Genomic DNA, 24212 nt, shown 5'->3' with positions numbered 1-24212 from the left:
CATATCGTGGGTTGAGCCTATAAATAGGAGAGTCGTCTAATTTGCATCAACACACTTATTGAATTAGAGCTCCCTTATTCTTAAGTCGGGTGGTAATAAAATGCAAACTCTATATACTATACAAACTCCAAATTATGATTTGGACCGTTAAAAAATGTCAACAGATGACAAAATAACAACAACAAAAAACGTCAACACAGTTTCAACAAAATGACAATATAGCACCAACCTTTGACATTGGGTAGACATTTTTTATTAATATTATTTTATAATTTATTGACATTTTCTAACAGTCTAGGTCATAGTTTGGAGTTTGTACAATACTTCGAGTTTGCATTTGATTATAAACTTGCATTTGTATCTAAGATCAAGACAATGGTTACATGATTTTAAAAAACATGAATCACCGACTAAAGTCCAAATTTAGTCCTTAACATATTGCATTTTTTTTATTCTGGTCCAAAACATTATCTTTTGAATTATTCGGTCCCTCACATTTGAAATCAGATCACATTTGGTCCATTTTGGACGGTTCCGTCAAATTTTTGACGGTTTTAATTACCGAGTCACAAACCCGTCACTAATCCGTCACTAACTGTGAGAAACTGATCCATCACTAATCCATAATTATTATTATAAATAAAAAACTTTTATATTATAAATAAAAAAATAACCCCCCTCATCCCTCCTCCCGCATCTCCACCATCTCCGCCGCCCTCCCCGCCTCCCGATTCCCCCTCATCGCCCCCACCACCGTCGTCACCATCTCATCCCTCAGCCTCTGGAGCTGGGAGAGACCAGCAAGAAAGTCGATGAGGATGCCGCTGAGCTGGAGGCCGGCAGGCGGAGCTCGACGACTCTGCCGGCGGAGCATCCATTGCCACGCCAATCGCAGGGGGTGGCGGGAGTGGAGGCGTCCCATCAGCCCAATGCGCCGCGTGGATCGTGCAGATTCTGCTAGAAGGAGAGTAAGGCTTCGATCTCGGGGGCCAACGGCGGCGCGTGTGAAGCTATTTGTTAGAATGGCACAAAGAGCCACGACGAGGAGTGTGAGAGTAGCAGTAGACATTGAAATTGAAGAGGGAAGTGAGGTTAGGTTTGAGGAATGTGGTTTAGCAACAGATGTAAAGCCATATGCCGAAGCTGCGACGACCGATAGAGAGAGGGAGAGAGAGGGATTTTGGGTGTATTTATTTATATGAGGTGTTTTGTTGTTTCTCTCTGTTGAGAGAGGTGAGTCTACGCCGAAAAAGGGCAATCAAAATTGAGGAGAAAGCAGTGAAATGAACCGCAGGTGGATCACGATTGGGAGGATGAGGTCAAGTTGGGGACCAAATCCAGCCTCCCCAACTCCGTCTTCGACACGCTTCTCCACTACGCCGCCCTCAACGCCTCCTCCAACCGCCTCATGTCCGCCGACGAGCTGAACACCGTCGCCGCCATGCTCTTCCGTTGCGCCGCCTCCTACAACCTCCTCGTCTTAGCCACGAAACCCTACTGTGGAATTCCCTCAACCACAACGGCCGCACCGTGTTAGTGACGGATTAGTGATAGATTAGTGACGGATCAATTTCTCCCAGTTAGTGACGGATTAGCGACGGATTTGTGATCCGGTAAGAGCAATTATGTCAAAACGGATCCAAAATTGCAATTTCTTAGGTGTATCTTTATAATAAGAGCAATCTGGTCGTCATGCTGAAGGGACACCATTCAATGTTCCCAAAATTCAATGGTCAGATGGATTATACAGCCAGGCCATGCTTGAACACACCTGTGAGATAGCAATAGCATAGCAGCTAAAATTTAAGTGCTCTCCAAATTACATTATTTACACAGAGATTGAGAAATTCATCAATAGCAGTTCCTCTTTTGTAAGGATTAAGAGCTTGCGTGCAACAAAATTCCCTGTTTTCAAGGAGATACCAGAAAATATGAGCATGCGACGATATTAGAAGGAATTATAGTGAAATCAGCATTCCAAAGACAAATTTAAAATTCTTTGACATGTTCCAGGTAATATCTTACGCCCAAGGATCATCTCCTACAAGCATCATGTCATCCTCATCATCAGTGTAGACAACTAGCCAGTTCTTTTTCCTAGCCTTGAGTTCACCCTTAAATTCGAAGAGATTGTCCAACTCAGAGATCAATTCATCATAGTTGTTGAATTTGGCCAGATCCACAGACCTACCAAGGGCGGACCCCTGCTTTTGAACCTGAAATCACAAGACTTTCAGAAAAAGAGAAAGGAATAAATAAACATTCCTCTAAACAGAAAACATCAAGCTCCAGATGAAAACCTTGGTGCAACTCCTTGTTGAACCAGAATGACCTATCGTTTCTCTCTCTGTTGCTGAAGGATGGAAGAATTGGAATTGATTCTCTTGATCACTGGCAGAAACTCCATGATCTCCCATTTTCAATCCCTTTGATTGATCTGGCCTCTGATCTAATTCAAATGCAGAGAAATGAAAATGGCCCGAATTTTGAGTAAAACCAGATGGGTTTAGCACATTTCTATTTGACATTTGTGGCTCCAATGATGAAGATTTACTTATGAGGGGAATACCAAGAGCTTGCAGTTCCCTTCCTTTGGCTTCATAGCACCATGTTGCTCTGCAAATATAGGCTTTGGCATCAACTCTCTTGGCTGAGAAGGCCTCATCTGAAGGCATGTTGAAACAGCTGGGGGCATTGACCAGTTTGATGCCTGATTGTCACCTCTAGGATCACTAATCATGGAAAAGTCTCCAAAGGCTCCATGTCTACCACCTCCACGATCTAGATAAGAAGCTTCAGTGCCCTGTACATGATTCTTCATACTAGAATCCATCAGATTAAGTGAACGACCAGAAGGCATCAGAAGACCAAATATTCCCCATTAAGCTAAACTTTGCATCGCACTCTAGTGTTTGTCGCTTAGAATTTGCTTGATTGCCAATTGGCATACTGAGATCACGGGGCACATTAGTTTTCAAACCAAATCCTGATAACAGATCTGTAAATGATGACTCAGAGCGCCCTAAAGGCGACCAATTATCTACTCCGTATCTTCTTGAAGCAGAAAAATCAATCTTCTCGTCTTCCAGTGAGGGCTTCCATAAACATGACTTTTCAGAGGAACCCAACTCATTATTCTCAGAGAAAGTGCCTGTCAAGGTCAATGATTCTTCGCCTTGCAAGACCAGTGGGGACCCATTGTTAACAGGTGCAGGGTCTGCAGTCAACTTTGTAGGACCTGTATTGCACCACAGTAGATTGGGTAAGAGATACACTCAACCGCTGATAATAAGATTATACAGCTCTAACAGCAGTTCCTCCAGGAGAGAGAAAACAGAAATAAACAGAACTTCCCTAGTAAGCACAGAGGAATCAGAAGATGAGGGTAGGGCACTTGATCGAGGCCTTTTTGGTCTGGGCACTGGAACAGGATTCAATGCAGGAGGAGAAAGTGTTTGTTCAATTTTCCAGGGCGAAACTCTCTCAGGTCGAACAATTGCTGAAGTTTCGTCCCACCGCACCTTAACCAGGAAAAATGCGATAAGCTTACCAGAATGATGAGTTGAAAACATTAATAGTGGGATAGCATGAGTCTTGAATCCTAGTCATCATTAGAGGGAAAATAATACTATACCTTAAGGCATCTCCATTTAGAATTTTTCCACCTATTTGGATCTGCATCCTCAGTATCAACAATAGTTCCAGTAAACCTACGTAATCAACATTGGAATAAAAATTTCACTCAAGGCTCATTGAATTCTTTGTTGATGTCACGATATGCTAGGATGCCCCCTACCTCTGTTTTGGAGCTTCTTCACCTTCGAATCTCATTTTAAATCTCATTTCTATTGAATAATTTTTTTTAATAGAGTCCATGTATTGATCATATGGAACAATAAATTCAGCTGGGCTTGTCCTGTAACATATAACAGACATCATAAGGACATTGGGTTAGCATCCATACTGATCACACACACAAGAATTCAACATTTAATCGACACTTGACAAAGGTGAATGAGATAGATAAGATAACCTATCATTAAAAAGGAAAACAAGACATATTAGAAATGAGCCACTCACCCCTTAAAAGGCCTTATAAGGGGGATGGTTATCCATACTTTTATAGGTGAGCTAAGATCGTTACCAAGTCGATGTGGGACAAGATATCAAGAATTTTAACAGAAGACAAAAACCCTCAGCTGCTTCTAAAACAACAGAGACATGAATGGGCTAATTCACCAAGACAGAAGGGACACAAGTCAACCATGAATCAAGTCACATACCTGGGCTTGTAATAAACAGTGAACATGGCATTAGTTTGAATAGCATGCCAAGCTGTTGCAAGGACGCCAAGATGCATGCTGTGGCTAGATATGACAGATGATGGAACATTACCCTGTTGTCTCATGGCGCGCCTAACTCCAGCACGTAGCTCTCCATCCTCTCCTCTGCAAGTTCAGCGCTCATTTTTAGATTATGAATATTAGTAAAATCATTATACAGCAATATCTAGAGCAGCATCAAACCTCAAAAATATGAAGGCATCCCGAGCAACCAGCCTCTTTGAACTAACAAAGACACTCCAACCACTCTGAAGAAAGTGCCTGCGTGGTTGACCTGACATTTCAGAACCAAATTGCCCTACACAAGTGAACATTTTCCAGTCTAAAGTGAAAGTTATATCTGTGAACTTATAGTACAGGTTGCATTCAGTTGTCCATCTTGTTTTAACTGTGAACTTAGTTTTGTAGATAATATATGTACCACGAAATATATGCCTGAACCGCCACTCTTGTCCGTGCAAATCTTTGGCCACTAGCTCCTGGGTTGGAGGTTGCCATGACATGTCCTATCATAGAAGACAAAACCTTATAACTAGCAGTAAAAAAGATCCCCAGGAAGTGAACTTCACAGAGTTTAGGAGGCGTCGTCCTAACCAGTGGTGGCAAACATTCATCAGCATGACGTCTGAGCACTGAGAATCCACCATGAGTGCTTGTATCTGATGCAGTAAGAGTTTTACAAAAAGAAAAGACATGGAAGTGTGCCGCAGGAGGAGGAGGTGGTTCTTTCCTCTCTACATTTTCATCTTGCTGCAACAGAAAATCTACTTAGTACAAAATAACCCGCGGGACATTTAACTAAAACATGGAAATACATAGCATGTACATTATGCAACACAGATCATAGCATGTACATAATGCAACACAGATCATAGCATGTACATTAGTTTCAGGCATCAATGTAACTGAGCAAACACTTCATCTGTATCTGCTTCGGCCTGATCACCAACCAAGCACAAGATCACAGTAAGACATGAATCACAAGAGCCCAAAAACAATTTATACAACCCCGAAAATCCAATAGCTGAAATTACAACTCTCGCAAATACTTAAACCAAATTATAGAGTACCTTCAACTGGACATTAACCACTCGGAAAAGGATCTTAGAAGGAAGATTGTACACTGGCATCTGCTGGTCCGAGCTCTGATTAGTGGATGCCTCCACCTACAACCAAGAACCCCCAAACTATGAGCAGAGAGCTAAATAAATTTCTGACTAGGAAAAGCTAACAAAAAAAAAGGAAACCCATGAGACAATCCCTCAAATATGTTCAAGATCCCATCTAATCTAAAGTGTGAATAACCTCCCCCTTATAAGGCTTTTAAGAGATGAGTGGTCCATTTCTAATATGGTATCAGAGCGAGCCAAAGTAGATGATGGTTTTCTCTTAGCCTTTTAAGGGGTGAGTGACTCATTTCTAATATAATATCAGAGCGGGCCCAAGTCGATGATGGTTTTCTCTTATCTACCTTACAGGTGGTGAGTGACTTATTTCTAATATGGTATTAGAGTGGGCCCAAGTCGATTATGGTTTTCTCTTATTTCTTATCTAAGAGTGGAAGACCGATGTCCTTTCCAGGACACACGTGAGGGGGCGTGTTAAATTCTCTAAATTCTGTCTCACATCGACTTGGTGAAGATCCAATCTAATCTATATAAGTGTGGACAACCCTCCCCTTATAAGGCCTTTTAAGGGGAGGGTTGTCTACACTTATATAAATTAGATTGAATCTTCACCATGTCGGCGTGGAACAGAATTTAGAGAATTTAACACAAAAGCAAGGATATCGTGAAGCAAGGAAGCTCAAAAGGTGAGCTATTGGGCGGAGCTATACTGTGAGCTAATAGTTGATGGGACAGAAACTAGAGAGAGAGAGATTGGTCATGGGCTTCAAGACAACTAGAGCGTTGTAACGGGTGATGTTTCCACCCATACTTCATTATTTTTCTAACATTTTTATACGCATCATACGATGTCGTTTTAATTCTCACTGATTATGTCCTCGTTTTAGAGCATCTCCGAGGGGAAAAAGATATATTGATAAGATATATTTCTCATTTAGCTTTTCAAAAAGATTATTATCCTTCTTAAAAAGTAATGGATTCCAAGGAAAGAAGGTAAATTAAAAAAATAAATAAAATAACTAACTTTATACCTTTTCTATCAAGAAGAGTTAAAAATACCTTCTCAAAATACATTTTCCCTTGGAGTATGAAATTTTATGAAGAAGAAGTAAATATGGTAATTATTTCTCTTTACCTCTCCATTTAGCCTCTTCCTAGGAGATGCTCTTACTAGCAGTAGTAGTTAACCAGCTAATATATGTTTTAATTTTCATCCGCTGCAAAAACAGATTAAATTAATAGTTTAATAATTGTATTTGAAGTTTAAAGTAATTAGAATTCATCAAAAAGTATAGAAATTTATAGGCAAATAACTAATCTTTATCGATACTAGCACAAAATATATTGAAAATATAAGGGTTGTTATTTGTGCAGAGGATGAGTTTGTGTGACAAAATCGTGTTGAACCACGAAGCACTTTTGCTCAGAATATAAGATGAGAGAGATAAATTTGGGGCAGTAATATCTACGAGAAATTATTTAGAGCACCTACAATGGGGCGCCCGATGGCACGTCCAATGGCGTCCATCGTCCTCGGGCGCGGACGATGGCACCATTGTGGGTGCCTGCCATCGGGCGCGCCCGAAGCAGATGCCCGATAGATCGTCCGCGGCGTATAGCGCAGACGATGGCCTATCGTCGGCGCCATCGTCCGCCCCACTGTGGGATCGGCGGACGATGGTCGAGGACGATGACACGCGTTTTTTATTTTCCTATTTAAACCTCGTTTCTCATTCACTTGTTCATACGAACATATCGTCTCTCTCATTTCGCTCATCTCTCACGATTCTATCTCTCTCGCATACCAACAAGATCATGCTCAGCTCATGAAAGACATGATTGAAAAAATGTGGGCCCGTAACCACCGTAGCTGAGTTTGCGTATTTTTTTTTAATTCGTATTGTAATGTATTAATTTTTATAAATGAAATGAAATTTTTTCCTAATTTTTGTAGTTATTTAAATATTCAAATAAAAAAATGCATAGAGCGCGCCTTATGGCGCCCCACTGCAGGTGGGGGTAGGAGGATAAAACTGATGACGTGGCTTGCTCTAGGGCGCCCCACTGCTAATGGTCTTAAAATTGATTATATGAGTATGTAATGGATTAACGACATTCTTAATTATCGTTAACTAAAAGTTTTTTCGGATTTTACGATAGTTGGTCTGCTCGTATTGATAGGATGGAGTTGTTTATAAATTATAAGAGAACTTTATTATTACTATTTTGTACTGACATGATGTTTTACTTGAATAGTAGATAGTTGTTTACTCTTATATTTGTCGAACCAAACATTTATAATAACTAGTACCACTCCCGTGCGATGCACGACCCATTTTATTTTTTCCATACTTATTTGAATTTATGAAATAATTTTATAAAATTATAAACAAAAAATATTCTACATCCATTTATTTTGGAATATACTTTTCCAGTTGCATTAAGGACATTTTATCGTTAATTTATGTATTAAATGTATAATTTATTCAATAAATTACAAAGTTTGCAAATTAAAACACATTAAACATACTTATATGTGTTATGCAATTTATTTAAGTTACGCCTTAAATCCACTGTTTACAAAATAAAAATAAAAAAACATTTTAACAAAATAACCTCATTAATCTCACTAAGCAATTCATATCAATAATCTCATTAATTACGTACCAATCAATTCCATTAATTAGGAAACAATCCTATAAATGATTATGATCATTATTTTGGTAATTTCGAAATTTTAAAATAGCTTTCCATAAGTGAATTTTGTTGTTGATTATTTTAGTAATGTAAAAAATTATACTCTCTATTTATGTTTAAATTGATTACGCATCTCATCAGATCCTCCTAATTACCCAAGAAGGCATTCCCCATTATTGTATGCTGATTGAAAAAAAAATACCAATTTCATATAATATAATAATATTTTAATATACATCCAATATTTGATTAATCTTGGTAGTGGAATAATCTAAACCTTCCAATTGGCACTGTATAATTATCCAAATGATATCAATATTATTGAAAGTGAACTCAATTAGCATTCCATGCTAATTGGTATAAATGATTGTAGACTTTCCGTGCTAAACTCAATTAGCATTCCATGATTACATCACTTAAAGAATCAATCAACAAACCATTTATCAATAAATAATGAATTTTTTTTAATTAGGTTAAAGAATTCCCCACCACCTTCTCTTATATATGCTTTAATACGTTTTTAAGTTATATTCTCCCCCAACTTTTTCTTTCCGCCTCCATTATATAAGTAATCTTCATCTTCTTCGGTAATCTTTTCTAGCACTTCCATTGTCATACGCCAGTGTCATTTTTTTCATCCAATCAGTTTGCATTCCATTCGTTGGAAAGAACTTCAAACAAAAATCACTCACGGATCTTATATTGTAACTTGTGTTTGACCACAATAGTACATGATATAAAATTATGCAAGAAGTCCACTATTGAAAATCGCAATAGTAACAAAAGTTCATGACTATAAAATTTCATAAAATACTCACTAGTTTTAAAATCAAATTCGACAATTTGCATTCCTTATTAGTTTGGATCACTCGCCAACCTTCCTTTCTTCTTAATTTTTATTGTTGGAATTTCGCTGAAAGAAGTAGTTTTGTGAGTGGGTATTTATAGAGACTTGTTTTATGTTTTACTCATACCACAATAATATCAATTAATTGTGGTCAATTAAGGTTTATTTCATTCTCTCAATTGAGGTTTCATATATGTATAGATTACTAATGTTGAAAAGAACTCAAGTACTTACAAAAAGAAATGTGTTTTTAGAAGAAATTTGAATCAAACGGCAAGCATATGAGAAAATGGACTGTCACACTACGTATATTTTGCTAAATTTCAACACCAAGAACCAGTTTCTTGAACGTTTTCTCGCAAATTAACAATTACCCATCTCACAAGTTTATGTAGCTGTTTTACAGCCTGAGAAGTCAAAACTTTCACCTTAAGTAAGAAGCTCTCTTTCCTGTCTGCCCGGTAATATTTCAAACACAAATTAAGGAGAGAAGAAAGAAGGGTCAAAATCTAGATTTAATCCGTAGAAGAAATTTATCCCCAAAATCTACTCAGCAATCCTTTCTTGTCTTTCTTCATCCTGTTCTCCAGTGACGGGAAGTCAATGGAATTGTAGGCAAGATCCATTATAACTGGATTGCGCGGGACTGCTTGAAAGGCAGGCGGGAAGACCGAAATGCGTGGGATTGACTTTGTAGCAGGATCACCAACAGCTGATTCGTAATTCTCCAGGTTCTCCATTAGCAGCTTTTCAAGCTGAAGCAACAGAGTACATGGATAAAAAGTCATCTCAGGGTATTAAAAAAGATTGTAGAGAAAAAGATCCCTAAACTCAAACATAAGAAAACCCACCCCAGCCTACACTTGAACCCATCCCGACCCATACAGAGACCGGCCACAGAAATCTATCCATAACTTTTCTCTTATTTCACACAGTCAACTCTTGTTGTAGACTAGAACTTCACAGCACAAACACTATCCACCTAAAATATAGATATATTTCAGATACATTAGTATAAGTAACGTTTCTTGGGCTGGTTGTGGAATTATCACAAAAGGTCATTTGATAAACTCAAGCACTGATAACTTTTTCTCTGTTTCTGTTTAGTTTATGGGTGTAGCACTGATCAAGATCATACATACTGTACGATTGAATACAGAATCTCATTAGTTCAGGGTTCCTGAAAATAGTTGGCCTAGGCAAAGAAATAGGTAAAATTATTTAGGAAAGTATTCAAAGGAAGTAACAAAGTACTATGATATTAATTATTAATTTAAAAATTCTAGCTGCTGTGAATTCAATTTTCAACTAATTAGTTTAAAAATTTATTCAAGTAACATAGGCCAAAAGAAAAAGAAAAAGTACAAGTCCTCCCAACCAACAAGTTAGTACAAGAAGATATATCAGAATCTCAAAATCATTAACTACTTTCCAGATTGAACCAAGGCAAAGATAAAGTTACAATGCATACCTTCTTGTCATTTCCTGTTAATGAGATACTTGATATCTTTTTAGAAAGATTTTCTGGAGCCTTCTCCTCCTCCATAACTCCTGTTGCATGTTCTATGCAAATGTTGGATCGACAGTCATTGTAAAGCATCTTCAGTTCCTTGATAGCAGCCTGTAATAAAACAAGTATTGTTTGAGTCCAAAATGAATTCCCAAAGTACGGATTTAAAATGCATGATGCTTACTAGATTCAAGCAAATTGCACCGGCCACATGGCAATAAAAAGTTCAAATGAACTATGCTACTGCAAATGAAAATCTCCCTAGTCCCTACTCTAATTGGTAACAGATATTAACCACTTAGGCCACCATATGAATAAGGAATAGTGTTTTCCCACTTATTTAAAAGGAGTTTTCAATACAACAGAGCATGGCCAAGGAAACATATTGTCAGATGGCAGTGAAAAGGAGTATACTGAAGTAGTAGGGAATGCAATGCAAGGACCTGATCAGCATGGGTCGAACTCTGAAGCTTCTTAAGAGCATCATCAACTAAAGAACGAGCTCTGCAGAATAAAGCATATGCTTCTACCCTTTTTCCAGCCAAACTATAAGATTTTGCCAAGTAAAAGCACCTACAGGAAAGTGATGAATAGATCATTACCCAGAGGATGCCATTCAGAAACAAAGGTGAGCTAAGCAAAAACAGAAGGCTCATTAGGGATCTTGAAGATGCTATACAAAAAGAGCTAGGTATTTATCTAGGAAACAAGTAAATAAGAAAAATTAAATCTGGTAAATAAAGTGCGGCGACTATTTCATAAACCAATAAACCAACAACTGTGAAATGGTTTCATAAACAACAAATATCTTTACTGCTATCACATTGAGGATAGGTATGCATCATTTTTACTTTGAGGAAATTAATTTTCTGGATACCAAAATGGAACTAAATCAACATGAAACATAAACTGTCTGGAGATAAAAGCAAGATACAATGGACTCCAAAACATTACAAGGGCCAAACCTTTCTGCTCGGAAAACTAAACTTTTCAGTTCACATTCTTCACTGAGGGCCACTTCTTCTGGTTTTCTGTCTCTTCCCGAACTAACCAGATCAGAAAGATCAGCAGCATTCTGTTTGAAGAAGAAGCTGCTTAGCTTTTTAAAAACTTAATTAGAGCTAATATTAATATGAAGATAGTGTCAGTCTTTAGGTACTCACCTGTAGCAGGAGATCATACAATCGGACAAGCTCTTCAGGTTTTGTAACCTTTTCATTTTTGTCATCACGAACCTTACTGAGCTTGTTCTTTGCAATGTGCACAAGCAATTGGTTACGTTCGATTGTTCTCTCTCCTAGGATAGCACCAATAGCTTTATCAAGGCCACTCAGGTCATCCTTAATGCTCTCAGAATTACCTGTGTTAGCCTACAGCAGAAAAAATACGGTCAAACACTTTAATGCATAAACTGGCACATGTAGAAAATACATAGGGTAAGCACAGATCACATAACTTAAGCAGAACTCACCAAGTCATTCCTTATGCAGCTCCTGGCTTCACTATAAGCAGCAAATATTTTGTCAAATATGGCTAGTTTTTTCTCTGCAGGTACGGAATCCACTACTGGAACATTAATATCTTTCTCCAGTTCCTGGGCTGATAAAAAAATCAAACAAGAGGGTTTTAGATTTGGTATTTGCGAGTTTAAGAATCCATGAGTATAATCATAGCAGTAATGGAACCCGATAAAATCCAACTGGCATATGTGCTGCACATACATAACTGAGCTATACGTCATATGAAAAATAAAAATTAGGCTTCAGGAATATGAAAATATATGCAGAGCTTCCCATACATAAATAGCATGCAAACATAAGGCTAAAACTTCCACTATGAGTTCTATTCACCTTTAAAATATGTGTTAGCCTAAGCTCAACCACAGCAGGAAAATTGAAAACAAAACTCTAGGCTGATCAAATGGAAACTAAAAATGTAATACACATTGTGAGTTAGTGCTAGGTGCATCCAGTAACTAACTGAATTAAGGAGCTCCTGGAAGCATGATCATCCAAAATGGCACAAAGATAAGGCTTCACTATGGGTTCCCAGATACATGGCTTGGTCGTCTTCTATAAAAGCCATACAAACACAACTCACTTAGCCTTTTTCTGTCATGCCATTATGCATCAAGCAGGAAAAGAAAGGGTCAATTGCTGCAAACATAATATTGACTCAATTTTTAATTACTAACATTAACACAATTTCTAAAACATTACTATTGCGACATCATATTTGAATCTTTTGCAATACAACATCTACAATTTTTGCAAATGAAGTCGTTCATGCGACAAATTTCGTCAAAAAGAATTGAAGGATGTTGCAAAAACAACTAAACTATGGTGTTTGTAATTACAGCATTTCCAAAGTTATATATTAATTGCAATTCAAGGCATTTGCTCAAGTTCACTAGGATTTGTTCATGTCCACGCTCCACGGTACTTATAATGCATCCAAAAACCATGTACCTTTGAGTATGGCAACCCGAATCTTTGCATTTAAAATGGGAAATCTGTGGCCAAGCCAATGAAATTCAGTCAATGATGCCGCTTGTTGAGATCGGGCTTCGGCCATGACCGCCTGGTGATGATGGCAAATCAAATTACCAATAACAATACACGGAATGAGAAATGCAGCAAGGATACAAAACTTGAAAAGGACAGAACAAACTGCTTTGAGATAGATTCGTGTGTGAAGGAGCTGGCAGTTAATAAATATATATCGTACGTTGCCTTGATGATATAGACTCACCTCCAATTTAGCTTTAAAAAGGTCCAGGGCAGGCCCTTCCATTTCTCCTATATGGACTAGTTCAGAAGTCTGTAAATTTGACTCCCCAACTTTGTGTAGACAATATCTTATGCTAGGCTCAAGTTCCTCAACCCGCTCCCGGCATAAAACTTGGTTCTCTAGATCCCCATACTTTCCCAGTTCCTCATACACGGCCCTGTCAAAATGAAGGAAGTTAGCCATCAACAGACAAGTCTTCGTGAGAGCAACTACAGCAAAAGCTTAAATTTTTTAATGAAGCAGTAGAAGAGATGAACTAGCAAAATATGCCACTAAGGCCAATTTCATAAGTCAAAAGAAAAACCATTTATTAATTTTATTTGTCCAGAAACTTGAGATAAAAATTACCTGGCACTTTTGAAGCACTTTAGCGCGATGTCCCAGTGTTCATCTCGCTCGAATAACAAACTCCCTTTCATATAAGAGGCATACGCCTGGATATTACACCCAAAAAAAGGTTCTCCATAAGAAAAGACATATTTTGTAAAACTCCAAGCAACCAATATAGACTAACTTTTAATCCTTAATGAAAACAAAATTATGGGAACTACTGTCAAAAAATATGTGGCCTACACAGCTTGGAAAATAAACATAACAAGTGATCCTAAAACTGGGGACACTGACAAGTGAAGTCGTGCGCCCTTCTTTCTTGGCCCCAGCTTCTTGAAACAGAATATAAATTTTTGAAGAAGACTCAATCTGATAAAACTGTTTGACCTATTTATATTATAATGTTCTTGAAACGCTTGTGGAGTCACAAAATTAATAATATAGATCATAGCTCCACAAGATCGTTTTTCAACATCAACTCACAGAAAAGATGAACATCTTCAAGAAAATATGTATTTGTACAGCATACGTTAATGTATCATTTCAGTAGGGAAAGCAGAAGACGGTCAAACAAATCATCCATAAGTTAGCACGAAAAAATAATAGGAGCTTATAGTAAAAGATCTGATTCACACCTCAGCTTCCAGAGATGTTCTCGAGTCTCCCTTGATGGCACACAACTCTTGAAACTGGGAAGCCCATTTTACGGCCTTCTTTAACCTGCCAATTAGGTAGCTCCTCTGACGTGCATTTGGGCCATCTGGTAAAGTTTTCTTTTCCATTGCATGGCTCCATGCTCTTTCAGCAGCATATAGAAGCAAATGTAGAAACCTAAAATGAATTCCAGGAGCCTTAGAAAACTGAATCAACTGATCATCTCAGATGCCGGCAGGAGGATCAGCAAAGATTAATGCAGCCCATTAGTTTGTTTATGATGTTAATGCTTCTAACTACTACTATTAGTTCTATTATCAATAATTGCCTACTATTTTGTAGGATGCTTATTACAGCACGCAAGAAAAGCATCAACCTACTTCAGGATCAGGATATAACTAAATCTATAGCTAAATGTTGAATGGGAAGTCATGAACATACATAGCAGCCAGCTGCACACCGGAATTTGACAATTGGTTATTTGCTTCTTGGCCAGAGAAAGAAAAAGCACGTATTAGAATTAGCTCCATAAGGAGTATCACAGCCTCTCATTGAGAGTGGCAAGAGGACCATAGATTCAGGAATTAACCAGTTTGTTGACACAAAATACAAATGAAATGCATTACATAGTACCTGACTTCAGTAACAGTAGATGACGATATGGCTCTCTTGGAATATTTTCCACGGCCATGGGTGAATTTCAAGGACTTGTACAATCTCCGCAAGCGTGCAGTGCAGTACCTCCTGAAAAATCAAATTCGAAATTCAATATATCTCAGTGATGATAACATCAATCTCAATACCCATAATGCTCAGAAACCTTCCTCCCAGCCAAACAGCAGATCCCCAATAGGTATATTGCATGAGTAAGCCTGAATTTCAAACAAACATGACTTAGCCCTACCTGTAACGAGCGTAATCACTGAAGCGCAATCCGTGCTGCATTTGTGCTGATTTCAATAGCTGCAACACTGCGAAATTCACAGCCAAAATAAGGAATCTAATCCACACACGTATAGATAAACTGATCCATTCAGAAGGAGAGGGAACCACCATTGATAGAGAATTTAGGGTTACTAATCTGATCCGAGGCGGATGAATCCTGATCGATTTCCATCCTAGCAACGTCGTCTCCCTTTGCCATCGATAGAATTTGAGATCCAGTGAGCGCCGGAGATAGATTAAAGGTTGATGGTAGAAATGGGGCAAATGGAGGAATATTACACGGTGCGCCGGCGGGGGCTGTAGCAGGGGCGGATTTTGTGAAGGGATTCGGTTTCGTGTCACTTGATGTCCGCCTCTACTGTTGATTCCGTACAGTGATTTACGACTACGAGTGTTGTTTAGTGAGTGTATCGGATCCTTTGGATCGGGTTGACTGTATTTGTTTCAAAATTATAATTGAGGGAACCAAAAATGTTAGTTATAGGTTAAATGAGGATCGAAAATTATATTAGTTAGATTTAGGTTAGATTAGTTGACCGTGAATCGATCCAAAAAACCGAAATTTTAATTGGAATTAAGTTTTTAATCTTCTATTCATTTTAATTTTTAGTTTCATAATTACATTAGTTTTAAGTTAAAACTTTTAAATGTGGTTGTCTTCTCTAGTTCTCCCCTCTAGCAAATCACGAATTCTGAACATACTGAACCATAGATCTTCGTCAGCTATGAATTCAAATATTGCAGGAAAAGTCCTTGTTATTACTACTACACAAGTAAAAAGTCACAACTGATCCATGTTTCTAATACAAGAGAGATAGAGACAACAAAGCAATAATGATCACATCTCACCAAGAAAACCAGCCGAAACTTCTGATCCATCCGACATGTCAGGACCCGTTATTCGAGCTCTCTATCTTATTCGAGCTCTCTATCGAGCTATTTACATAGGCATCCCACTAACAAGATCGATGTCATTCCCGAGCATTGCTCCAGAATGCAGCATGAAAACTAACTCACCTCGTGTTGTATGGAACAATATCTGAGTTGAAGTCAAGGATGAAGGTCCGTACTTCCATGGGGGCGAGCTCGACTACCAGCTTCACATGATCTATAGGACCACCTCTCAAATCAGAGTGCGGCTTTGTGTTGGAGCCCTCTACTTTCCAAGGTAGTCTTTTCCTTTCCATTTCTGCCCTTTCTTGGTTGGCAGATAGACTCATTTCCTTGATTTTGTTGATCTGATACGAAAATAGACCATTATATGAAAATATATTCCAAGAGAGAACCATGATAATAAGGATTATTATCGACTTATGGTCGTTTCACCTTCCGATTTTGAAAAACCCGCTTCAGTTCCACAGTTGCCAAGCTAGACAAATCTGTGTCCTCTCCAACCTGATACCATATGAGAAATAGATCAGTGTATGAAGTTATGCACCAGAAGTTGATGCTATTTTTCAGAAATTTACTGCATTTTGCAGGGAAAATTGGATCTTTAGGTGCACCGAAGTGGGAACTGACACAGTCACACAAAGCATGATATAAGAACATAAACCTCATATAAATGCGCCAAACGGAGGAGAACAGCGCCGTCTTGAAGTTCCTGATGCGACACAAGAACAATGATCACCTCGCATGATACTTCATGTCTTGGTATATATAAAATTCAATATTCTTCGTACTTTCTTCATTTTGACTATTTTACCTGGAGTGTTATAATTGCGATGTTATCAGGTAGGCTGTAAGAAGGATCCATGGCCGAAAAAGTTGGTGTTGGGAAATGTGTCCACTTATCATCCTGCTTGTATACGAATGCAATATCAAGCACATAAATGTCGAAAAATCGGTGACAGGGGCAGCTTATCCATGGCTTTTACCTGCTCACTGAAGGCCAGGAGGAAAGGTGAGTATATCTCCTGTCCAAACGATCGACGCCACTTGGATCCCTCTCCGAGTGGATCAAATCTGAGATAGTACTTTCCTTGGACCTGTGTGAAATATCATTGATAAATCTTATTCAAAATATATAAATCTTTAACCATGAAAACCAGGCAATATCTAATCATTTGAGTTCTCTCTTTACATCGATGTGGGACATATTAAGACGATGATGACGATGATGATACCATGATACAAGTCCATGGGTTCCATCTTAAAACCAATTGGTGATAAGTGGAGTAGCACATGAGACTTAAATAGTGGTTCTACTTCTCTCTTTACACCAATGTGAGATATGTTTGTATCATTTGCCAACAACTACATAAATGGCTGCAAACATCCATCATCTGCTATCATGGCATTCAGAACAAGGATAAAATAAATCCATGTAAGCATTTTATACTTACAGTTAAACCTGTGCAGGTATCAAGGGCACATACTGTTTCATTTAGAGCCTCGTCAACACCTCTACCATCATCATGAAGCAACCTCCTGCAATTGATGCCAAATGTAAATATCTTAAAGCTGCATGTGTTTGCGGAATAAATTATTAATACTTCTATAAACTAGAAAAAAGTGACTAAGTGAGACAAAAGAAAACAAGTGAATGTTTACATAGAAGACAAAAGGAGCAGATAGACCTGTGTAGCATTATCTCAATTTCGCCATCAATAATACTTGACCCTCCAACTGATCTATCCACCAAAACTGACATCTCTGTGCTCGTATCTTTGATGTAAATTCCAAGATTAATCTGAAAGGGAAACAGAGGTGTGCATAAGATAAACTACTATAAACCAAGACTGATCTTAAATTTGCATTCCGTGGATTTCCCATTTTCGAGTACAGAAATAGTGAGGTCAGATCTATCTTGCTCCGCCGAAAAGTGAGTTTTAGCAAGAAGTATGTGAAATGAACCTTAAGAAATTACAAATGTTGTAACCACATCCAATGAAACTACGACTTTTCTCATGGATTGATGCTTATAGGCATACAACTGAGCAAATCCTTCATGTATGAGTTTCATGGATTCACACTTTTTAAGGCTTTTTTACTAAGCTTACAAAATTTCCTCCGTACATAAACCACAACATAACATTGTAAGGAAAAAACACAGTTTATGTGAGACTTTAGTGCAAACATACTGGGTAGTAATTTCCAGCAATTGGTTGGTCGACTTTAAGGTCCCAGTCAGCTCTGTAGTCTCGAACCTGAGAAGAACCGGTTAAACTTACAACGTCAGCACAAATTTTGATATTAGCATTAACTAGAATGAACACACTTTGGAATGGAATATTTAAAATTTAACAGCAGATATACATACCCGTTCCAGAAAATCACGCCCATTTGAGTCTGTATAGAATGTTTTGTTGTTTCCTATCATGGTTTTGAGTTGAGTCACAATCTCTTTTCCATTCCCATCGTCTATGGGTATGGGTCCGACCTAATATTAAGGGAATTAATAAGGTCTCTGATATGAGAATTTCGATTATTTTTATATTCTCAAACTTGACATATAACAGAGTTAAATTAAACAGATTGATAGCATATAATTTACCGAAGAAAGACTATTAACTTACAGCAAATTCAATCTCAGCATGTTCTTTCTCCTTGTAAACTCTTGTGGTCTATGCAAACACAGTTAATCAGTCAACCAAAAACATAATTTTGAACTTTGCTTCAATAATATCAAAAGAAACATAGGTATCTATAAAAGAGAAAAAAGTTATCGTACAACAAGAGGTCCCAATTCTTCATAAAGCCCGTCACGTGTTAGAGCGCAATCATTCTCTCTAAAAAGTGTTATTATAACTAATCTGTAACATACCTGATTTTTTTTGTGTAACATACCTGATGTACCCATGAACTAAATGCCTGATGAACTTCATCATAGAGTGGCCCCCTATATACTGTTAGCGGAATCTACAACACGCGATGAACAATTACAGCTTGATCGGGTCAGAATAGAAAAAACTGTAGCAGTATCAGAAATACAAATACCTTTTCTTCAGACTGTATTGTATGAGTGCCATTTGGTCGAAAAACATATGCTCCAGAAGCCTTCAAGCAGTAAGTATATGACAGATTAAACTCAATGCAATAACTCTACAAGGGAAGTCTCAACCACGCATAAGGATTACCTGAAGTTCATCAGTACTCCCAACATAATAAGTATATGATTGCTCCAGAGAGACATTGACCTTCAACAAAAAAATGTATATCGTTTGGGCACAAGAATGGCTAGTAATAGACAGTAGTAATATTTGACTTTGACCTTGAGCATATTACCTGATTGAATGAAGATGACATGAAAAAGACTAATATAATAACACATTCTCTAATTGGCTTACCGAGTTTCTGAGGTTACTGTATTTCATAAGCTTGCCATCCTTTCCAGAGTATATAAGCTTCAAATTGCCTGACCCGACTTCAATGCCACCAATACCAACGGTGTTTGGTATAAGTTCAGTCGTGGCAGAAGCTAGATTGCAACATGTAAGTATTAGTAATGCACTATACTCCACTGCTTTAAAGATAAGATCTAAGGCTTACATTGTTCACTTGAGATCACATAAGTACTAAAACCCAGAGGTGGAACTACTGCTGTGAAAGCGAGCCAATATTTGGGGACAGATGAAGGGGATTCACCCGTATATGCACTAGCATAGAATTTTCTCGTGGCTACTGAAGCGTTAACTATAGGAAGAAGCTGCGACAAAATCAATTTTCCAGTAGAATCTGATACGGAGAGATTCTCGTTGATGACCTGGGTGAAGTTGATCAAGAATGAAAATGAACAAGATCTTATTAAACCATACTAACAATTTAGTAAAAAATGAAGCGAACACAAGAGGCTCACAGGAATCCTGACAACAGATGTTCTTTTCCACCCAAGAGGGTTGTAAACAAGAACTGCCTGCAGATGGAAAACAGAGAGCAAGTTAAATTATAAAATATAATGAAAAAGAACATGTGAATTATTATTTTAATTAATCGTCACACGGTCAAGTCAATATATTACTTACTAATTTTTTCCCGGCGGAAAGATCAACTTCTGTTGCAGGACAATAACTTATATTCAGCAGCGGGCACTGTAAAAAAAACATTTCATGCATATAATTAATTCCGCAAGAAAAATTATCATATCGAACTAGTAACTGAAATGGTGAGGGAAACATAAACGAGGTTAAAATGAAGACAACACTCCGGACTCCATGTATCCATAGATAACAAATGATAAGTCAGATAGAACGGAAAGTGCATGATTTCTTGCCTGGTTGAAGTTTGTGATAGAAGTTTTGCATTCTGAAGACAATGGTGATTGTGTTAGACAACCAAGGGAAGCAGCTACAACATCCTTGGACTGCACAGTTCAGGTCAGAAGATAATGATTTCACAAAAAAGAGAAAGTGGAGGTGAGCAACTATACTCATGGCAAATTCATAATATCGGGGGGAGACCCTACCTCCTCGTAACCTATTGAAAGTCGTTTTGCATAGTCATCAGCCACGTGCTGCTTCTCAGTACCTGTAGCAGCATCATGGTGTTGTGCTATTGCCAAAGCATCAGCTAAGGAATCAGTTGTAAGACCGGATTTGTTTCTTCCTACAAAGAACTCTAACTGTCTTGCTGCCTAATAAGTATACAAGTAAGGAATGTCATAAATCCTTGATGATCAAACACATATAGAGGAGTTTCTAGGCATACCAAATAGTAGCCACTCAGCACTCTGATATATCCTTTACTGGTAGGCCTACTCGTAAAATATCCAGTCCAGTAAGCATTTTCACGGTCGGCATACCTGATACACAACTTGATTTTGTTAATAAAGAACTGAAGTAGAATTGTACATAAACCTCAGATATTTAATATTGAGCTCACGGGAAAAAGTCATCGGATTTAAGAGGCCACGATTCATCCAGAGCATGTTTCACATCAGTGTAAATAGATGGAGTTGAATAGAAGGCATTGACGCGGCCATCCTGCAAGCAGGCTCAGAAATATAAACTACATATCATTGAAAACAGAACAAACGCACATCAATATTATTCATATAGTTGATTGTTGGCAATAACACTTCATAAGCAACAACATAATTTCCTAGAAAATAATATTGGGCTGTTCATTAACGAAAGACAATAATGACACACTTCCTCATGTGTGTAGGTTTCTAATAGAATAGGATATCTTCATGTAACAAACAATTAAGAGTGTCAGGGAAGGCAAGTAAGAAGTTCAAATACAGATATTTCTGCCAATAATCATTAACCATCAGGAAGCATCACTAACTTGATTCACATAATGTATGAGCTTGTCCATATTCCTGAACCACGTATGCGCGTATTGATATTTGAAATCTGTTCCCATAGTCCACATTATATGATTGGAACGAGTAACATTAGCCTGCAAACAAAACCAATTGAAATTAACAAGTATACCAAGATGATTTTTGTCAGAAACGTACTTATTTGAAAAGTTTCAAATCACAACATATAAACCAAACTGAAAGGAAAATGAAATGGTGAAGATAACAGTGTATGAATTGAATAGGCATCAGCAAAAGTCCACAATAAATAATAGATTTGCAGCCATAAATGTTAGACCGCACCTGAAAATAGGCAGCAGCTACAAAGGCATTGACACGTTCTTGAACATTGTAATCAAACAGCTCGATGTCATCCTTCAGTCAAGAAACATGGAAAATATCAGTATCAGCATAACATAAAAGTTGAGGCGACACATGGTCCTCTAAAGAGTTACCTGTACTATAGGGGAATCGTCATTGACTTCATAATAAAAACCAGTTGGAGGCTCATAATTTCCAGCATAGAAAGCACCAGTAAATATCTGCAGTAATTAAAAGAAAATCAGACGGCCCAGTAACTAGGCAATAAGTTGAGATTTTATCAAATTGTTAAAAGTATTGAAACCTGGGAGGAAAAACCACGACTTTTTGAACCCTGCCAGATAACCTCGAGGTTCTTCTCAGCAGACCTCTTGGCTCTATCTTGGTAGTCAATACGTGCAAAGTATAGAGCGTCGAAGCCCACCTAAGAGTCCGACAAGAACAGGGATTCAACTTAGATAAAGAAATATACTGGAGTATAATTTATTAATACATTACTTCTGTAATGACTATAAAAAAGTCAAGAGATCAAAAACATGTAAATCAGAAGTCAGAAAACATAAGTGCGTATAGGTGCATTTTCTAGAAAATGGTACCTCTGCTCCCAAAAGGTAAGCCTGTACAGCAGAATGACCGAAAGGATCAATCTGCCAGCCAATTCTAGGAGTGACATTGAAGTCCCGTTTAATGTACCAGTGGCCTAGTGTTGTCTGGTCTATCATATCAATGTAATGCGTTGCTGCCTCATCATGCATGCACATACCGCCATTTCTGCAAATGCAGATTCAACGGAACATGAGAATGAAAAACTATGAACCAAAATCCTCATCAGCTGATGTGAACCATGTGATGCTTCTAACACATACACCTCTACAACAAAACCTCAAAAACAAACATACAGCAGTGCATCCTACCAGCTACATAGGATTTTCTCTTCTTTTCGAATTTTTCATAACAATACAAATATAAAAATTAGTACATGAACTCAAGTTGACCCGAGCTAACTAGGACTTTGACCGTATCCTTCATCCCATCACTCTGCTGTCTCCACCACCGCTGAAAAAACGCCTATCACAACATAAAAGCATCTAACATAAGCAATGCATTCCATCAACTTTTTCATCGAATAAACGGGCTTATATTTCAGAAAACTGATACCTGTTCAACATAAATGAATTTCCGGTTTTTATCAGCCAACAGCGCTGGAATAAGTGAATCCAACACATTCTGCACACATGCAACCTACACAAGCATGCTGGAATCAATTGATCCATTTTTGCAACTCAACAAATTCCACACAAACTATTCAATCAGTATATTAAGCCAACAATTAAGTCAACTGGGAGAAAGAAACTCAAAACCCCCAATTCATCAATAGACGAATCAAAGTACCTGAATTGAGTTATTCGATCCAACATAGTACTGATCAACAGTCTTCAACCACCCAACATCATCATGCGTGTGAGGAACCAAATGCACGTTAATCTTCCCTGGAACAACGCCTCCCGAGGTGTTGTAAACCATGTACGTCCCCTCCACCAAAAAACACATACAGTACACACTCAAGACCACCGCTAAAACCCCAAATGCAGCCATGGTATATAATTGCAGCTGGAATCGACCCAGGCAGCAGCCAAGTAGAGAAATAGAGCAACCCACCCCAGAAAATGGATCAATACCTACTCTTGTCCCATTAACATTTGGTACCAAAGAACAAACAAGGGTATCAGTGGATTGCGGATGTGGTCTGCAGCAAATGACAAGCAGAAGATAAATTTATTGACTTGAAAATTGGATTTTGGTGGAGGCGTATTGGAAAAAGAGGAGCGGAGTGAAGAGGTCCAGCAACTCACTGTAATTCTCTTTATCGAGAGAGGGGACTGTCATTTTAAGTTTTTGATTCAGAAATAGAGTTATCAAACTCCACATTTACTTTTTTTTTAATCCTTGATCATTACAGATTATGCTGTTGAATTACCAAACTTTGGCTGATAGTAGTACACATTTCAGCTGAGGATGCAACATGTAATCTTCCGTTTTGAATTTAATTTTATGCTAATTTTATAATGGATAGAGAGTTATTTGTATGTAAAGTAACTTAGTTTTTACTGTACTTTTTTTATCCTTTTTGACGTATCTAAATTAACTTCTAGTAGTACATGACTTCTTTCTATATCACAAATTTAAAAAATGAATTAAAATATCGCAAACGTGGGACTAAAAAAACATTCAATAAAATATTCAATAGCTGTAACCAGAAAGCGACTTTGTTTCGTCCCTACGACTTCTCCTCTCTATTTTCCCGCGCATAATTTGTTTTCTGCCAATTTTTTTAAGAATCGAGCGATGGGGCCCTAGAATTTCTAACTCAAAATCTGTAGATTGATTGGCTGAGACCATTAGG

General features: G+C 37.9%; 2 protein-coding genes and 1 pseudogene across 2 annotated transcripts; all 3 read right to left on the bottom strand.

The window, feature by feature from the left end:
- Nucleotides 1–1742: 1742 nt before the first annotated feature.
- LOC121808762 lies at nucleotides 1743–6544 on the bottom strand (annotated as a pseudogene).
- Nucleotides 6545–9354: 2810 nt separating this feature from the next.
- LOC121809628 (signal recognition particle subunit SRP68-like) lies at nucleotides 9355–15700 on the bottom strand. Its single transcript, XM_042210350.1, has 13 exons — nucleotides 15352–15700; nucleotides 15203–15269; nucleotides 14932–15042; nucleotides 14280–14475; nucleotides 13663–13748; nucleotides 13276–13471; nucleotides 12993–13104; nucleotides 11996–12123; nucleotides 11688–11894; nucleotides 11490–11599; nucleotides 10968–11097; nucleotides 10486–10635; nucleotides 9355–9769 (listed from the first exon to the last, which is right to left on the bottom strand). Exons 1-13 carry the CDS (start codon nucleotides 15440–15442, stop codon nucleotides 9548–9550), a joined length of 1806 nt encoding a protein of 601 aa, XP_042066284.1. The 5' UTR covers nucleotides 15443–15700; the 3' UTR covers nucleotides 9355–9547.
- A 281-nt stretch (nucleotides 15701–15981) lies between these two features.
- Nucleotides 15982–23704, bottom strand: LOC121809626 (probable alpha-mannosidase At5g13980). Its single transcript, XM_042210349.1, has 29 exons — nucleotides 23201–23704; nucleotides 22967–23050; nucleotides 22788–22876; nucleotides 22405–22579; nucleotides 22113–22232; nucleotides 21943–22029; nucleotides 21791–21862; nucleotides 21472–21585; nucleotides 21064–21164; nucleotides 20890–20983; nucleotides 20648–20815; nucleotides 20456–20545; nucleotides 20208–20273; nucleotides 20042–20098; nucleotides 19735–19948; nucleotides 19533–19663; nucleotides 19323–19382; nucleotides 19183–19242; nucleotides 19033–19104; nucleotides 18762–18809; nucleotides 18506–18625; nucleotides 18327–18392; nucleotides 17823–17935; nucleotides 17589–17673; nucleotides 17121–17231; nucleotides 16949–17041; nucleotides 16799–16846; nucleotides 16570–16638; nucleotides 15982–16481 (listed from the first exon to the last, which is right to left on the bottom strand). Exons 1-29 carry the CDS (start codon nucleotides 23402–23404, stop codon nucleotides 16257–16259), a joined length of 3036 nt encoding a protein of 1011 aa, XP_042066283.1. The 5' UTR covers nucleotides 23405–23704; the 3' UTR covers nucleotides 15982–16256.
- Between the last annotated feature and the right edge of the window lie 508 nt (nucleotides 23705–24212).

The sequence above is a fragment of the Salvia splendens genome, chromosome 6, assembly GCF_004379255.2.
Source record: "Salvia splendens isolate huo1 chromosome 6, SspV2, whole genome shotgun sequence".
NCBI lineage: Eukaryota > Viridiplantae > Streptophyta > Magnoliopsida > Lamiales > Lamiaceae > Salvia > Salvia splendens.
Note: the sequence above shows the minus strand (reverse complement) of the source record. Positions and strands in the feature narration are given on the sequence as shown.

Excerpts from the sequence above, each read along its gene's own strand:
- LOC121809628 (XM_042210350.1), bottom strand. The coding sequence starts at position 15,442 with ATGGCAAAGGGAGACGACGTTGCTAGGATGGAAATCGATCAGGATTCA. Across the intron at positions 11,600-11,687 it reads TGTATGATCTCCTGCTACAG|AATGCTGCTGATCTTTCTGA; the intron begins GTGAGTACCTAA and ends TTCTTCAAACAG. Across the intron at positions 9,770-10,485 it reads TAACAGGAAATGACAAGAAG|CTTGAAAAGCTGCTAATGGA; the intron begins GTATGCATTGTA and ends CTGTTGCTTCAG.
- LOC121809626 (XM_042210349.1), bottom strand. The coding sequence starts at position 23,404 with ATGGCTGCATTTGGGGTTTTAGCGGTGGTCTTGAGTGTGTACTGTATG. Across the intron at positions 23,051-23,200 it reads GATCGAATAACTCAATTCAG|GTTGCATGTGTGCAGAATGT; the intron begins GTACTTTGATTC and ends ATGCTTGTGTAG. Across the intron at positions 20,546-20,647 it reads TTTCAATAGGTTACGAGGAG|TCCAAGGATGTTGTAGCTGC; the intron begins GTAGGGTCTCCC and ends TGAACTGTGCAG.